The following is a 17,699-nucleotide window of genomic DNA, read 5'->3' on the forward strand; positions in this document are numbered from 1 at the left end:
GTATGAACAAAGAACCTGAAAATAAATGATCGTATACTAATGACTAAAAGGAAGAGGATGATGTTAGAAACACATCTGTTTTTACTAAATGTGACAGCATCAATGCAGGTTTTTGCCCTCATTAAGTTTGGTACAATTTCAGGTTAGTCAACACCCATGAGATGGCAATGTCAGTGTGTGAGGTGGGGCAGAATCAGTTTCCAGCTTAGAAATACTGCTTTTTTTAAAGCAGGTCATGCATTTAGAAGTATTTTATGAAATCTATTGGAAAAACAATCCCTTTTGACCAGAGATGCTTTAAGTAATCCATATTTAAATTTCATAGCAAGAAAGAATTTAGTACGGTATTTTCTTGGTTCCTACAAATAAACTCAGACGAATGAGAGATTCTGCTGTTTGAAAGAAACTGGAAAAAAGATTTAAAAAACTAACAAGTATTTTTTATCTTCGAAAGCTCGTAACTTGGAAACCACTATAATGCCTTTGGAAAACGAGGGCCCAAATGGTATCGTTGCAGTTTGGGGAAAAGGGAAATGGAAGATGGAAACTGGTGGAGCTGCTAAAGGTTGCAAAGGAATCAGTAGTCCATGCTGAGTTAGACCCAGGAGCTCTTGTGGTCGAACTGCTGTTTTAACTCTGTATTAGATTGTGTTCCTTTTTCTAATGTTTTGTTTGTTTGAGGCAGCTGTGGGAGGCAGGATCAACTGGAACATAAAAGCATGAGAAACTCCCCAGAGTGTTTTGAAGCTTGTTGAGCAGTGCAGTGAAGCATTTTAGGATGTTTTGGGTTGTGTACTTCAAGCTTTCTTAACCACTCTCAGTCTAGAATTGCAGTACATTACAATTATTTATTAATTAAGCCTCAGAATATTATTCTGAAGTAAGATAATATCACTATCCCCACTTCTCAGAAAGGAAAAGAATGTCTTATGCAAGGTCTGCAGCAGAGCAGAAGTTCAGTCCCAGTTCTCCAGGCTGGCTGATTTATGCTAGAGAAGTTTCATACTGAAGACCTTGCATGGATCAGTATGTGGAAGTTATTCAGAGTAGGCTATGATTTCCTGGGAGCTGAACTAACTCCAAAGAGTGGGCAAAGTACTTTAAAACGTTAGAGCTTGACTTGAATTCATTATGACAATCATACCCTTAAATGAATTTCCCTGAAGACAATATTTGTATTTATTCCGCTACTATTCTAATCATTGACATTCATTTCCTACTGCCTTCTGGGCTTTGTTTTTTCTGTGCCCTTCAGACTGTGGGTAATTTTATGTATATATGTGATTTAGGAGCTACATTGTCTTTGCATTAGTTTAACACTGAGCTGGAGCTGTGCTAAGGAATGAAATGCCATTTATTATATCGCATTATGTAAAAAGATACAATCAAAGTGTTCCTTTGTTCAGCTTCATTTCCATAGCCTAATATTAAACACAGGAGGACTCTTGGCCAGGAAGGCAGTTCAGTGTCTACATTAAACTAAAGCCTATTGAGAACAGCTCTCCCACAGCAGTCATCTGTCGCTTTGCCATTTGGTCTCCTTCCCCCTTGTCTTGATTTTTGGCTGAAATGCTTTTGCATATTCTCTCATGCTGTGGAGCACACATTTCTATTCAATCTCACTCCTTATCTCACTCAGACCACCTCAAGTTACCTTCACTATAACTGGCAATAACATTCATTTCATTTAGTAATTCCTGGGGCAAACAATTGCTTATTGATACGCTGCCAAGGTTATATTTCTCTCATATTCTAGCCAGATCTAGAGGATGTTGTTTCCCCTGCAAGTTACCTGCTTTGACACCAGCAGAAAATGGGTGTGCACTTGGGCTATGTTGGTAAGGATCTGCCACCATCAGTATATGACTGATATAAGTAAAGCAAGCTTGTATTTTCGCTCTTTGAGTGTGCAGAGTTCTGGGTACATTGAATTCTGGAATATGGTTGCATTTCATCTATTGAAACTGAGCTCTCTTACCAGTGGTGGCTCATGTTGCTCTCAGTGTTCTGCACTGAGCTGGGAGCATTCCCTGGCTCTTGGGCAGCATATCTGAGGCAGCTTTGTCTTACGTCTTTGCATGAATATTTTCCCGATACACAAGTTATCTTTGTCCAAAATGCAAAAAGCGTACAAGCATGCTTGAATTTCAACCTTCACCTGCTCTATCTGGCTAGCAGGACTCAAATCTGATCTCCAGAGAAGTACCCTTAGAGAAAACAATTTTCTCTGTGTCACCAATGGCTGATTTTCACCCCCTTGGAAAGCAGCAGGGATCTGGATCTGACTGAACCGCTAGCATGTCAGCTAAGGCTGCTAGAAGGGGTAAATGGTATCCGTCTGCAACTCTGTAATGTTAGTGGCAGAGTCTGTATCGGTCATATTGTCCTCATTAACTTTTTAATACAGATAGCTCTCCAAATCCTTCGATGTCCAGGAGGCCTTGTCCTGATACCAGTTTTATCAGTAGCTCTAGACTTGTTAAAACCTAGTCCTGCTAGACCCTAATGTCTCCTGTCTTGTAGTAAACTTGGACCAAGATCTTCCCTCCTTTCCCTTTTTTTCACCTGTTGCAATTTTGTCTAAAATTTATGTCCAGCCTTAATCCGTAAGACCTAAGGTACTGACTTTGCATCTTGAAGAGGTTAAACAGAGGCAAGAACAAATGTAAAAATGTACCAGAAGTTGGTTAACATACAGATGACTAGATTAATTTAGCCCTCTGTCAAAGATATAGCCTCAAGCAGGCCATAGAAACTTGAACTTTCCTAAAAATTCAATTGAAATTTAGCAGTTCTAGCTGGAAGTTTACTTTGTAATTAAAGTGCTTTGCTTGCTTTCTCTAATTCAACCAAATAAAATTCTGTTTTCACAGAGAAGTAAATACTGTCCTTAGTAAGCATCTAAGGAAGAGAAAGAACTCCTATATGTCTTCTGGAAAGCTTAAAATTAGTTTAGCCTCATCTAAAGAGAAGGATCCAGAGGCAGCACAAGATGCTGCTCTGGTGTGGTGCTGCCAGCCCAGCCACTAACTTATGTCGTGATTTAAGTTGAGGCATAGAGGTGCCTGGTCATGGTCAGCCAGCAGCACACTCAATTATTAATGTGCTTTGACCTTTAAGTGCAAAGTGAGTGAAACCTTACATATATTTATGGTAACGTGGGCTTTTGCTGACAGAAGTGGTGTATGACTGTAACTGCTGCATTACCTCGCCTTCCAGCTCACATTGGAGCTGCAACCAGAATTCAGAGGATGATCATTCTGCTTGTATCACTCGAGAGAGACTTCTAGCCTTTAACCAGAGGTGCTAACACCATTCAGTGCTTATCCTGCATTGCTCTAGGTGCTCCTTTCACTTGGACCTGTGTAAATCACCTGAATTTATTAACAGAGGTTGTGGAGTGTCTTAGTGCTCCAGTAAGAAATCCAGGGTAGTTTTGTCAAAGACACCAAGGAGCCAATCTACCAATCTAGTGCATAACAACTGAAGTTTCATCTTTTATCCTAACAATCTCTTCCCTCATTGTTTACCCTTAGACTTTTCTTGATGTTTATGAGGGCATTTTCCCCTGGTTTTCCCTTCGCTGCACCACTAAGGTGGCTGCAAGTCTAAGGCTGTAACGTTCAGGAACACCAGGGGTCTTCTCCCTGACAGCATGCAGGGCTACTCCTCTCTCCAGGACCACCAAATTCACACCAAAGCTGATACTCCTAAAGCCTGAAAGAACATGTAACTGTGTTTTTAGCCCAAAAAAAGGACCGCCACACTGCACCGTCTTCTAGAAGACCCAGCTCCCCCCAAAACGGGTATTTTAACTCCTGCACAAAGAGCATTCAGAAAACCATTAACATAAGCCCTTGCGCCATCAGAGCCGGTGGGATGCTGTGCCAGAAAAATGAAGCGGGCTGCGGTCCTTGAAGGCCTCCACGACAAGCCGTGTCCCGTGCCAGCTCCGGCAGCGCCTCAGGGGCGGGCTGCGCCTCAGAGCGGGGAGCGCCTCAGGGGGCGGCAGCGCCTCAGGGGGAGCGGTGCCTCACGGGCGGGCGGTGGCGCGTCAGAGGCGGGCGGCGCCTTAGGGGCGGCTCCGGCAGCGCCTCATTGGCGGGCGGCGCCTCTGAGGGGGCAGAGCCTGAGGGAGGGGGCAGCGCCTCATTGGCGGGCGGCGCCTGAGGGGCGGGCGGCAGACGCCTCAGGGAGGGGGCAGCGCCGCATGGGCGGGCAGCGCGGCCCGCGGCGGGAGAGCACTGGGAAGGCCGCCTCTGTGCGGGGTCCGGCCGCTCCGAAGGAAGGCACCGGCAGCCTGCCATCACAGGCGGAGCCCCCGCATACCGGCGCCTCTCTGACCAGGCTACACACGTCCCGGCTGGTGGGAGAGGCGCCCGGCCGCAGGGGCCCGGGGGGCCGCGCCCGCCCTCGCACAGTGGCACCTCCCGCCGCACGGCGCATGCACAGGGGCAGCGCACGGCTCGGCCGCCCCACGGACAGCCGGGGGCCGCGCACGCAGCCCAAGCTTGGGCCCGGTCACCGGTGGCCGGAGCCGCGCGGAGCCGCACCACCGCCGCGCAGGGAGCGACCCTTCCCCGCGGCGGGCGCGGCCGGCGGGGAGCGCTGCGCGTGCGCTCGCCGCACACCTGAGATCGCAGCCCCGGAGAGCAGCGCAGGCCGCTCCGTCCGCGGGCGGTGAGCAGCGGGGCGCACGCGCGGAACTGCCCTCCGCCGCGCTGCGGAGCCGCTCATGGCCGCTGGGGGGCGCTGCAACCTGCGTGGTGCTGATGGGGTGCCAGGCCCTGCCTAATGGCGGGGTACGGCCTGCCCCAGCTTCGTCCAGGCGTCGTGGGCACCTGCCATCCCAGCCCGGCAGAGACAGGGCCTCGTGTTCCAAGAGGATGACGAATGGTGCGTCCCCTGAACACCCTACCCTCAGCAGATAACGCCCCCGGCCCTCTAGAATGACCTCCTTTTAACACAGAAACCCTCTCAGCAGCACTTTGTGCGCTGACAACCAACATCCGTGGCCTGTTCTTTATGAGCCCAGAATGTGGCTTCGCATTTGCCATGCCTCCCCACAGATGCAGCCAAAGAACCTTGCTGCTTACAGAAGCAATCCCTGCTTGCAGCGAATGGCTGCCTTTCCTGACATGGGAGCAGTCTGCATCCCGCTCAGGTAGGAAGTGCTCTACATTCATTCTTTCACTGTTAACTCCTGCCTTTGGAGCATCACATCCGTTCCTTGAAGTTTCCATACCCAGCATACTGGCGCTGCTATTCATTTCAAAAATTAAGTTGTAGTCGCGTAAGCACTGTTCTCCTCTCTTCCCCCTCAAAGGCACTGCTGCAACTGTAAAGGAGCCGTGATGTTGTCAGTACGCAGAAGCTGAAGGAAAACTAAGTGTAGGTGACTAAGACAAAGGCAAGTGTAGGTTCAGCAGTCACTGGGACTATAGGGCATAGCACCACAGTGTACTTGAGTAGTACAATATGAAAATTGTTTTGGATAGTGGTTGACCCAAAGGTAACCACTTTGCTGGCAACAGAAGTACAATCCAGCCTTTTCAGAGAAAACTTTTAGCTCTTACAAGAGCATGCGCTGATACAGCCACAGCTTGGACAACTGCAGCCATATCTAAGCCTCCAGATCAAAACTGCAGATTTTAACGCTCGAGCCCTGACTCCCATTGTCAAAAGACAGCAGAAGTTGAAATTTATTCTCACAAATGACTACCAAACCACCAGATGCACTCGGGCTACACAGGGTCACAAATGGTCTTCAGTAAAAGTTTCATTTCCAGTACAAAACAGTAATGCCATTTTAAAAAACAAAACCTACAGGTAAAGAGAAAATATCACATCTTAACAAAAAAGATTTATTCTGACTAAACAAAATGTATAATGTTTCCCAAATGATAGTGAATTTCCATGACTCTCTGATGTCTGCAGATCCATTGAGTAACTCTATTGCTTCTTACCCCGCAGTTTGATCAAGCTACTTTTTGCCAGACTTTTTTATTCCACCACTGGCTGCCAAAAGAAACAACACAACTGGTTAGACAACTGTGACAGAGCTTAGCTACAAATTTAGTTCCTCATAAAGTCAAATCCCCACTAGACTGACTACAACTCAGATCCCCACTAGGAAATTGTTTTCCCACGTGTTACTCTTTTGTTTGTGATCACAGACTTTACTCTGAATTAATAACTTCAGAAACCAAGTTTCTCCTGGAACAAAATATGCCCCATAAAATCTGCAACAGAACCAAGTATTTCAACAAATCCTTTGTTCTTCCATGGACACCCTCCATTGTTTATTTCCTATACAGCAGGAGTATAGTTTGTTCAAATCAAATTCAAGGTTAATGGAATAAAAGCATCGGTATCCCTACAGCAACCAGAGCCTCCAGCTGGGATCAAAGCTCTACAGAAGCAGGTGCTGGAATTATGAGAATTCCAATTATCTGGAACTGTTTGTTCTCTGTAGTCCCTGTTACTGGAGAGACTAAAACAGGGTGAAAGAACACAACGTATTAACACAGCAACAAGTGTGCCATTTTTTGTAAATGCTGGTTTTTACAGCATGTGTCACATATGACCAGTGGAAATCAAAAAAGAATAGCAAGGCTATAGCTAGGTAGGCTGCAAGGGCTGATGGTCAACAACAGACCTTGCACTGCAATATGACTAACAATGCTGCCTTGCTGATGTTCTTGGGAATAGCCTAGTTCTCCCACAATAACATAATAACCACTATCTGCTTTGGCAAGCATTGGACAAGGACCAGATGACTAAATTCAGTCTAGAAATAGGCAGAGTAATAATGGCAAGAAAGAACTACAAAGAAATCTGTAAGCTGAAGTGCTTTACACAGAACAAGTTTAGGATGGTAAGGACACAGAAGAAAGGCTCCCTAAATTGTTTTGCATTGGGCTGTAATACCAAAGACATTTGAGTCCCACACCCAGCACATTTTTTGTAGGCTTATAAATCAGAGGAGCTACATCAACTGGAGATAAGTAAACAAGAAATATCCCAAGTCAGTGGAACTGGATAGCACTCCCTCCAAGAGCACTGGCAAACTCTAATGTTAAAATGCAGAACTGTTGACTGAGATTTGAAACTTGTAATTACAGCCACTATATCAGAGGACTCTCAGATTGCCAGCATAGCTCCCAGATAAAGAAAGGGGTCTGCAAAGAACTGTGGAACTATAAATCGGTGACCCTGACCTTGTCTCCAAGAAGATAACAGAGTCTGTAGCAAAGCAAATGGATAAAACTCCGTCTTGTGGAAGTTAAAAGGACTCCTGTAAATAGTAAATCCTTCCTCACTGACCTGCTGAAACTCTAAGGGTATCATTAAGTGTATGGATGAAGTGAATCCAAGGGACTTCCTATTTTCAAACAGCGCCTGACAAGATGCCATAGCAAAGGTTGTTAGTGACACTAAATTGCTATGGGATTTGCTACAAGGGTCTTTCCGGGACCTTGCAAGACTGAAAGCTTGCTGAAGAATATGAAACAAAGTGTAAAGTTTAAAGTCTTGCTGAAGAATATGAAACAAAGTGTAAAGTCTTTACAGAACGGAACAGCCATTAGTCACATTAACAGACCACAGGTCAAAAACACCTAGAGGGAATGGGCAGGGTGCACCCTTTTAACATCTCTAATCTGATCACTGCAGATCTCAGACTCACATTAACACTATTCTACTATCACCGAGACAAAGACTAGGCTCAATGCACCATCAGGATGCACCCTGCAGACTTTCTGTGACACAGTGTACTTTACAGTGACTTAGGCAAAAGGGTTGAAGCCACACTAATTTCCAGTCACTTTTTTTCTTCTGCCAGGAATCTACTGCTCCTGAAGAAATTCATCCTCTAAGAGAACAAGTACTGGATTTGTTTAACTTTCAGGACCGTGGCAAACCCTACATGCAATATATCTGGAAAGAAAAAGATGCTATACTGAAGCAAGAGTAGAAATGTCTCTACACCATCCCACCAGCACAGGTTAGCATGCCAGAGACACTGTTGTACCTGGTAAACCAGAACCTGCATCAGCAATTTTGGGATGAAATTGCACAGTGAAGGAAAGAAAAAAAATTAGCCTCTATTTGTTTCTTATCATCTGCACCTGCCATTGTCTTACTGGTGCGTGTTGAATAACCTAAAGGTACATGCCTTTTTATGTTTGTCAAGCAAAACCATTAAATTTTTGAAGCCAGCAAGCCCTCCATTTTTCCTGTCAGTATGGCACCTCACTTACTGAGGGGCCCTTTTCCAGCAGCCTTTGCTTTCATCTCCTCAAGTTTCTTTTGCTCCTCCTTCTGCTTTTGTTTAAATGCCAGATCTGTCTAAAGAAAAGAATAACAGAGTTTGTTAACATCTCCTCCCCAAAAGAATTCAAAAACAACTGACAAGTAATGAGCAAAAAATGTCATATTCTAACAGCAATAAAAACCTGAGTGAACTGATGCAAGACAGCTAAATACTATTAAATATACAAAACCTTGCAGAACTATGACAAAGTTTTTTTGCTGTACCAGAACGCAATGACTAAACTTTTTTAACTTTCTATGTTTGATCCTTTCTGAAATTAAACAAATATCATTTTCTATGGCATAATCTCATTCTGCCCTCTGAATGGTAGATGTTTGCACCAAAACCATTCATTAATGCCATAATGCCACCAGCAATACTAGGAGCCAAGAGCAAAAGTGCTGTCTAACAATGAAACTTAGATTATATAGGGTGTAAGAAAAAAAGGTTGCTTTTACCTAAAAAATGCATTAAATTCAAAAAATCGCCTTCCACGCTTATGTCACTATTTTTGCTGGGTTTAATACATTTGTATTGATTCCAAGAAATCTAATGAGACTGCTGGCAAACTGTACAGGCAAGCCAGCTGCTGAGCACCCCTGCTAGAACAGCCTCCAGAATTCAGGAGAGCTCAGACATACTCTATCCCTTGGATACACATTCTTCACAGACATCAAGGCTGACAGGGACCATAGTCTTTTTCCTTGGCACTCAGGATTTGGGGGTAGCTAAACAAAGGACCTTAACAACTGAGATTCTACAGACTCTTCACCAGTCCAGTCCATGGCTCAACGACCTTTGTAACTGGAAAGCTTTCCTCTTCTTTAAGTTAAAGCTTCCCTTGCTGCAATGTAAGCCTATTACTTCCCCGACCTACTGCACACAGAAGAGAATATTTTGTTTCACTCCCCAGGTTTTCCACTGCTTTGGGTTTTTTTTCCCCTGTAGACAAACGTATCTTTTCTAGTAAATCATTTTCTCCCGTTTATCCACATCTGTGTGGGTTTTTTTCTTGCAAAGTGTTGCCCCCAAGTGCTTGCAGTGTTGCATTGCTGAGAGGAAAAGAAATACTATTCCATCATGTTTGACACACCAGATTTTGTTTATACATCTTGTATGATTTTGTTCTTTTGCAATACTTGATTTTGCAGTTCCTGTTCAGTGTATGTTCTAAGTCTCAAATCCTTTCAGGTGGACCTGCAGTTTAGCTAGTCATTCTCCTTGTATTTTATAAGGTGATTAGTGTTACCAAAGAAAGGGACTTAGCATACATGCTTAATTAAATCAATCAATTTTTTCAATTGTTCAAACTTTCTCCAATTTAAGATTACTTTGACCACTAGTCTTGTCCTCTGAGAGTCTGTGGCCCCTCCAGATTTTGTTTTCAACCAAGAGAGTAAGCCACATTGTCAGGCAACCGAGGCACTAATCAAAATTTTACTTGGACTCCGATCTAACACAAAATCTTGCAAAGCCCCTCAGTAGTCCTTGCAGGCAGACACTGAACTGTTAGTAATTGCTTCCAGAGTGTGGCACTCCAGCAAGCTGCATGGTCACCTTCCATCACCTTCTGAGGTCCCGTTCCTGCCTTGCATTTGAGACCATTACATGAGCTAGCATCAAGAACCTTGTATCTTCCGGTTTTCTCCTCATACACAGAACACTGCCCTGCTACAGAACAGAATTTCCTTTGTTTGACACAGTTTTACTAAAAACTATACTGGGTATTAATTTTTACATTATTGTAACTTGGATCCTTGTAAGCACGTAATTGGTTCTACCTTTTCTCTAACGATAAAGCTTATTTAGAAAGCTTGGGTGGTGGAGTTTTTTCCCTTTTTTGAAGAGATACAGTATTTGTCTTTTTCCAGTCACCGGTGCCTCATCCATCCTCCACGAACCTCGGAAATAAACAGCCTATGTCCACACCCTGAGCCCTTATGTTTAAATATCTCTAACGAGAGTCACTCGTACCTCATCTGTTTGCACTTCTCGGTAATCCCCCTTCCTTGTATCCTGCCCTAGGCTCTTGTGACGGTGTCGGTTTGTTACGATTCAGCCCGCGGCCCGGTGCTGCTGCGGCAGGGACACGCCAGCCTTCCCGGTGGCACCGGTGGCACCGGGCGCCGTGGGCCAGGGCCCGGCACGGGGGGGGCAGCAGCGAACGCGGGCAGCGCCGCGCCTCGCTCCCCGGCCCTCATTGCCCTCGGTCGTGCCGTCGCAACGACGCTTCGTAACGCGTGTATCGCGATAGCAGGCCGAGCCGAGGGGCGACCTGAGCTCGGAGAGCCCGCGGGGGAGGCCCGGTGCCGCGCCCCTCCCCCCCCGCCCTACCTCGTCCAGGTCCTTCGACTGCTTCTTCGGCTGCTTCAGCGGCTTCTTCTTGCCACCTGCAAAGACAGAGACGGTGAGGGGCGGGGAGGGCGGGCGGCACCGGGGCTCCGGGCCGGGCCTTACCCTCTCGGCCCGACATGGTGCCCGCTCCGCTCCGCCGCGCCGCCCCCCGCCCCCCTGCGCGCGCGCTCGCGTCGCCGCCGGCCGCTTCCGCGTGGCCCCGCGCGGCCGCCGTAGCGCTTCCGCCGCCGCTTCCGCCTCAGGCACCGGGCCGGCGCCCCGGGCAGGTAGGGGGAACTGCCGCGGCCCGGCCCAGCGGCGGGGGCCGACAGCTCGGCGTGCTCCTCGGGACCGGCTGCCCGGTGGGAAGGAGCGGCCGGGCCCGGACGCCGCCGCGCACGGAGCGCCCCTGGCGGCCGCGGCCTGGGTGAGGGCCGGCGCTGGGACCCCCGGCCGGCCGCTTTCCCCCGCGGGGCCGCGGCTGCGGCCGGGGCGCTGCCCGGGCGCGGCTGCTGGAGGCGGCAGCGGCCTCGCCGTGCTGTCCGTAGGTGCGGGATCGCAGCCGGGTGGCCCTGCTGCGGTGAGAGGGCCCCGCCGGCAGGGAGGGGCGGGCATGTGGGAGAACCTGACCTGTACCCCCCCTCGGTGGGGAGCGTGTGGGGCGGGGCCGTGTCGCAAGGTGGGGGTTTACATTTTGGCCGTGACAGAAGGGACTGCCCGCAAACTAAGGTAGGGCCCGCTAAAGCCAACCTTATTTGTCACCCATGCCCAGTGCGCGTAGCAACTGGGGTGTAACCCATTTGCCAGAGTATTTGTCAAGGACTGCAGGCACAGGGAACAAGGGAAGCAGGAGAGGACAAGGCACGTTACCTCATTAAGCTTTCATAACTGTCTGAGGTCCTGTTCACTCAGATTACTTTGCAGGCTGATTGCAACGGTCTACATAGTAATTCTTAAAATCTCAGCTTTCCCTTTTTGCTATACTGTCTCAATAGCCTGAATATTTGGTAAAACTCTGCATGAGTGGTGCAACTAAATGAGGGAAATCTTGCAGTCTAGGATGGACAAAGTTGAGCTGAGGTTTTGGTACGTGGCCTGCAATGTACAGTGGGTGTTGCAACGGTAAGATGTATGAATGATGCTGGTAGGAGAGAGAACTTACTTCACTGCCATGTTTTTGTGGTTTTGATCTACCATATTATGCATATAAAACGACTGCTAAGATCATCACAACGCTGCCTGATGTTATTGCTGTTTGTTAGAAATACTTAACAAGGAATAAACCTGTGGTGTTCAGAATGGGTCGCCAGCTAAAATCTGATTAAAAATATCTTCCAGTAGGAAGAATTCTTCTATGTGGAGATGCCTGTATTTGCACGTACATGATATCATTAGCCACCTAAAATTAATGTGGAAAACTGTTATAAAATAATTTTTAAAAACTGTGCAGCAGCTATTGAGCGTTCTCAGTAATCCATGGGTTTTTGTCATATTAGTCAAAACCTGTATATTCATACTCAAATTTCATATAAAGCCTTATTTGAAGGTTTTCCCATTTAAAGTTTTTAGAGGAATGCGCTCAGTAGAAAATTAAGATCTTCTTTAAAAACCAATAGACAATAATCTGTAACTAGCAGTCTTCTTTTGCATTCTCCTTTGCAGTATAAGCAAGGATTTTAAGCTCAATTTGAAATGCAGCCCTAGCTGTGTGTTCACTGCCTGATATTTTTCTGATCTTGCGGCTCTTCCTCATTTTACTTTTGTAGGCAGTCTCACGAGAATACTTTGCTCAGTTTAGCAGTTACGTCTTTTCTGCCTGTCCTTTGTGTTCTTGCCTTTGCATTCTTCAACACTTCGTGTATCTGTGGAGTGTGAGGTAAAGGGAATGATGAAGCCCCGCTTTTTTTCTTACCAAGTGTTTTTTCCCCCTCTCTGTCTTTTTTTCTTTTTGTGTTCTTTTGCAGAATTGTTAGTACCTGTGACGCGGTACACCAAACTCAAGTGTGAAAGTGCAAGGAAAAATTTCCTATGTCAGTTGCTTCTGTGCCAAAGCATTAAATTACTCTGGAGCTACTCCTGCTGGCACTGAGATCTACACGTGATCGCTGTTCACGCGGTGAGAAGCATGGTGGGAGTACTTACAAACAGCAGAAAAGCAGGAATCTGGCAGTACTGCCCTTTGTTGAAAATTGTGGAAAGTTCTTTAGGTAAGTAAGGGTGTAAAACTAGTGATGGTTTAGCCATTCTTGAATTTTATTTGTTTTGGTCCACATGTGTAGTTTTAAGAGGTATTAATCAGCCATACTTCAATAATTCTTCTTTTTCTTTATCCTTGTAGCACTTTTATTCAGTGATTAAATTCAAGACATGGGGCCAATGAAATATAAGTCAAGCGTGTCCTCGGTGTCCTGTGGTCTGCAGTATCACCATTTGTTGATAAAGTGGAGTCCAAAAATGAATTTACATATAGTGCGGACTTACTGCTCGTCAGCACCTAAGAGGCCTGAAGCCAAGTCTGCGACAGAAATGGCCATGGGTCTTCTTAATCGGCTGACGGAAGCTGGGACGGTTATGGGAAAACACTCCCTTCAAAAAATGTCTGCAACATGCAAGAGCTGGTGGGACAGATATGAAGATTTTGTTGGAATTAATGAAGTTCGAGAGGCTCAGGGAAAAGTGACAGAGGTAAACATGGAGCTAATGTGGAAATTTTAAAATAATGAGTTAAGCTATATGAAGTATAAACACTGGCTGTGATGCAAAAGAATCCTCCAAGGAGAATCATCTTTTTTTTCTGCTTTGACTGTGCAGATATTATGGATGTGTTCTAGTCTATACACACTAGTAAATACAGCTTTGATCATATATATGTATTTATCTCATCATATAAATATATGTATAAATGTAGATAGATTGAAATGGAGTGTGGTTTGTTTTGTTGGGTTGGGTTCCACCAAAATTCATATAATTAGCGATTTGGATCTGTCTGGTAATAAGTCTCTAAAATAAACACTCTTTCTTCTCAGGCTGAAAATATCTTTATGATAGCTCGAGGGATAGTACGAGAGGCTCGTGAAAATGTAGAAGCCCAACAGATAAAACTGAAGGAAATTCGGGACCGCTTAGACAGGGTCTCTCGGGATGACACCCAGTATTTAGAACTGGCTACTCTGGAACACAGGTTGCTGCAGGTAATTTGTTGGTACTTTTGTACTGGTAAATATGATGAAAATTTCTGTGCTTTGCTTCCGCTACTAGTGACTGCTTTTGTAGATGCAGTTCAGTTCTGAGGTACAGTGATCACAGTTAATTTCTTACGATACTTCTTTTAGTCGAGTGTTACTGATGGTTTGATCTGCTATGCAAATTGTATATGTTAATGCTAAAATAGGTTAGTAAATTTGGAAAAGAACGCTGAAGATAGCGAGCCTAGAAAATTAATTAATTGTTGTAGTCAACAAAAAGCTGGGATTCGATGAATTAACCTTCCATGTGACGAGAGAAGCTCCTTTCTGGTTGTTAATCCATGAAAACCCTCAGCTGCTTTCTATGTGGCTGCAACACCCAGGCAGCTCAGTAAAGCTTTTGACAGAGAGCAGCAAGGACAAGGCTGCTCCATGAGGGAGGGCAAGCAAGAAGAGGATGCAATTCTACAGCAACTCAGCTGGATGAGCCAGGCAGAGCTGGTGACAGGAACATGTTCATTAGCAGTCCCTCAATCAGATACAAAGACAAAGTAGCAGCCAAAGTCAATCCAGTAAATCCAGATGAAACTACAGGTTCTGTGAGCAGCACAGAACAGGCCTGGAAGCAGGTGCACCTATGGCAAAGCTCAGGCAAGGAGTGGGTACCAATGCCTGAGCTTAAACTGAGCTCCTGGATCAGTGCGTGGGAAAGAACTAGAGCGCTTTAGTTGTCTAAATAAGTTATCAGGTCTGTGTGGATGAGACTTAAAGAAGAATACAGATCTTCATGACTGTGAAGAAAGGTAGAACTCAAGTCACCACTGTCTGTAAAGTGGTAGTGCTGCCTTACAGAAGAAATGCTTGCTTGGAAGAATGAGAATAATTTTGGGAAATACAGGGAGGAAGGGAACATATTTGTCTGTGAGCAGAATAAGGAAGAGAATGCAGAGGGATAAGAAGCGTGTGGGTTTCTGAGATGGACCTGAGACGTCCTTTCCAATCCTATTTTCAGTTTCCACTTAAGGGATTTAGAACTGAAAGGAAGAAGTGTGGTAGTGTTTGCAGGGTTGAAAAAGTGTACATTATGGGGAAAGAAAGATCTTGCCCACTCACACCCCTTTTCTGTCATCAGCATGTGACAGATTCTTGTGTAGAGGATCTTCAGCTGTAATTCCTGATGACCTTTTCCATTTCTCAGTTTTGACTTAAAATGATGTCTCATTGACTTAAGTAGGATTAATAAGGAAAATCCCACATTAAAAGGAAAACTTCTGAAACAGAACTGATGGATGTTCTTAATTTCCATTCCTTCATCTGCACTGGCATTTTGGGGGGTATGTTGTGTTTTCGTTTTTTTTTTAATATAGACTTTATAGCTTCATATTATACCTTCTCCTTCAAATCACTATATTTTTTGCAGGAAGAGAAGCGGTACCGAGCTGCATATTTAAATGCAGAAGAATCTGAGAGAGAAAAATTCTCTCTGTTCTCTGCAGCTGTAAGAGAAAGCCATGAGAAAGAGCGAACAAGAGCTGAAAAAACAAAGAACTGGTCTATTATTGGTTCTGTACTAGGAGCCATTATAGGTGTTCTTGGATCTACCTATGTTAATCGAGTAAGGCTGCAAGAATTGAAAGTCTTGGTGCTGGAAGCACAGAAGGGCCCAGTTAATTTGCAAGAAGCCATCAAAGAACAGGCCTCCAGCCATTACTTACAGCAGAAGGATCTCAGTGACATCATAGCAGACCTGAAAAATGTGCTGCAAACAAGGACATCGCAGGAAATGAAAGAAGGCACCTTGTTAACTAGAGAAGACAAGAATGACTCCATAAAAATAGATTCTCTTTTAATTCCTTTAAACGAGCAGCTACACTACACTAAACAAGTCAGTTCATGTCTAGGGAGTTTACAACAGCAGTTTAACAGTCTGCAGGAAAGTATAGCGAAAATGATTTCTGAGATGCAGAGTGTTAAACTTGCGGTCCATTCTAGACCTGCAGAAAGGGTGACACCGAGGTCTTCAGTGGAGGGTAAGGGCCAGGCGTCTGCCGTGAGAGATGTGATTTTAGAATTGTGTGATACCGAGCGGAGACTGGAAACACAAATGAAGAGGAATTCTATTTACAGCACTGCATTGACATGTGCTATGTTTGCTGTTACTCTGCCAGTACTCTATATTATACTTAAAGGGAACTGATCTCTAATTAATTGCCACAATTAACTAGATTAATAAAAGTAAACTTGCAGTCTAAGCACTTAGCGTACGAGTCCAAATAAAGTTGAGTTAGTATTTCTCGTTATGCTTTCTCCTGTATATTTGAAAAACTTGCAAAGCCTTAGTCCATCTGCTGCTGCAGGCTCCATGTTGACAGTCTTTGTCATGTGTTGTGGTTTTTAACTCCTCAAGCAAAGGAAATTTCACTTTCATCTGTTGATTTCATTCACTGTTGTATACTTTTACCATCTAGTCCTGTATATCATGACCATCGGTGATTCTCACTCTGGAGCTGTATTTGTGATTTTCTGTTCAAATGATTCTTTTAATCTATCATTGAACTAAGTGCTTCATGTGTAATCCTTTATAATTTTGCTCTTGATTTCTTCGTAGTTTTGCAGTTTGTCCACACACGAAACAATAGGAATCATTTTACCAAACAGATAGAAATATTTGCCCTGAAGTTTTTATTTTGGTTTTCTTTTGGTTTTTTGGTTGTTTTTTTTAACTAAATCTAGATACAGTGCAATGTCTTGTAATGTGATGAACAGCAGGGGCCATGATACAATGTGGCTGTACAGCCAGGTGAGGCATTTAAAATACATTTAAGTTACATGTGGTAACTTTTTCCTAGGATGGTTTATCACAGGAAGCATTCCTGGAGCTTCAGCTGTTTGTTACTTCGAGCTCCGTGTCCTTAAAGGCTTGCAGGCAAGGGAGAAAGAAGTGTTCAGATACAGAGATGTATTAAGTATGATGATGTTTATTCTGCCAATGCAAAACAATTATCTTTTCTCTACAGACTCCTTAAACCCATTATTCCCTAGGTATATTGTGGGTTTAGTAATCACCTATGAGTAATCACTTTCTTATCCCTACTAATATCTCATTATCTTATTGGAACTTTCTCTGGTTTTTGTTCTCTTTCCAATTGTTACCTATCAGGAAATTGAAATCCTACTCTACAGCCGGTGCTTTTAAGCCAGTACGTTAGAGGTAACAGTGTTATGCAGACTACTCCAAAATAACATTTGGAAAAAAGCAAAAGGTCCAGCTGCCTGTTTTTCCAGGAAGGATGAAGAATAGCTGATTGAGGAAAAATGCTTGTCTGAACAGCTAAACATCAGTATCTGTGAGGGGCCTCACACAAAGTTGTTGGTATCGCTGTGATAAGAAATAGTTTTCTCCCTGTGATGGTAGTAGATAAGCAAATGAGGTGTGGAACTCCTGCTGTATGAGCACCTCTGTGGAACCTTTGCAGACCAAGGAGCAACAAGCTCACTTCATGCTGTAATACCTTTGTGTAAGCATTTCCGAACAACTTAAGTTGTGTTTAGTATACACTCTGCTATGGCGGTTTGGTTTGTTCTGTTTTTTTCCTATCAACTCTTTCTAGTTTTTTCTGTCCAGTAACCATATTAAAAGAGTTTGAGGTTTTGATTAGAAGCTCCTAAGACTGTAAGATCTTTGGGATATGGACGTTTACGCTATGAGGCACCAGCTTCATTTGTTATCTTTAGGTGTTATTATAACATGACTGAATAAACAATATGAGGAAAGATCTGAGATGATTCACTACCTGTAAGAGAGATCAGGTATGCAAAAGGTGGTTTTGGGAAGGACCATTGCTGATTTACGTTTTGATTTTTTG

At 44.6% G+C, this 17,699-nt stretch overlaps 2 protein-coding genes across 4 annotated transcripts; one reads left to right on the forward strand and one right to left on the reverse strand.

Moving 5' to 3' along the window:
- Nucleotides 1-5,843: 5,843 nt before the first annotated feature.
- Nucleotides 5,844-10,888, reverse strand: LOC308063134 (translation machinery-associated protein 7). The gene is made up of 4 exons (XM_080385704.1): nucleotides 10,772-10,888; nucleotides 10,649-10,704; nucleotides 8,262-8,349; nucleotides 5,844-6,018 (listed from the first exon to the last, which is right to left on the reverse strand). The coding sequence occupies exons 1-4, from the start codon at nucleotides 10,785-10,787 to the stop codon at nucleotides 5,984-5,986; spliced, it is 195 nt and encodes a 64-aa protein (XP_080241830.1). The 5' UTR covers nucleotides 10,788-10,888; the 3' UTR covers nucleotides 5,844-5,983.
- CCDC51 (coiled-coil domain containing 51) lies at nucleotides 10,796-17,611 on the forward strand. Of its 3 annotated transcripts, none has more exons than XM_080385677.1 (5): nucleotides 10,796-10,935; nucleotides 12,613-12,855; nucleotides 12,987-13,333; nucleotides 13,675-13,839; nucleotides 15,254-17,611. In XM_080385677.1, the coding sequence occupies exons 3-5, from the start codon at nucleotides 13,016-13,018 to the stop codon at nucleotides 16,028-16,030; spliced, it is 1,260 nt and encodes a 419-aa protein (XP_080241803.1). In that variant the 5' UTR covers nucleotides 10,796-10,935; nucleotides 12,613-12,855; nucleotides 12,987-13,015; the 3' UTR covers nucleotides 16,031-17,611. The 3 variants fall into 3 exon arrangements, with proteins under 3 accessions (XP_080241803.1, XP_080241805.1, XP_080241804.1); XM_080385679.1 differs by lacking the exon at nucleotides 10,796-10,935 and adding an exon at nucleotides 10,942-11,196; XM_080385678.1 differs by lacking the exon at nucleotides 10,796-10,935 and adding an exon at nucleotides 11,255-12,524.
- The last annotated feature ends 88 nt before the right edge of the window (nucleotides 17,612-17,699 follow it).

The sequence above is a fragment of the Falco punctatus genome, assembly GCF_963210335.1.
Source record: "Falco punctatus genome assembly, chromosome: 4".
Lineage (NCBI taxonomy): Eukaryota > Metazoa > Chordata > Aves > Falconiformes > Falconidae > Falco > Falco punctatus.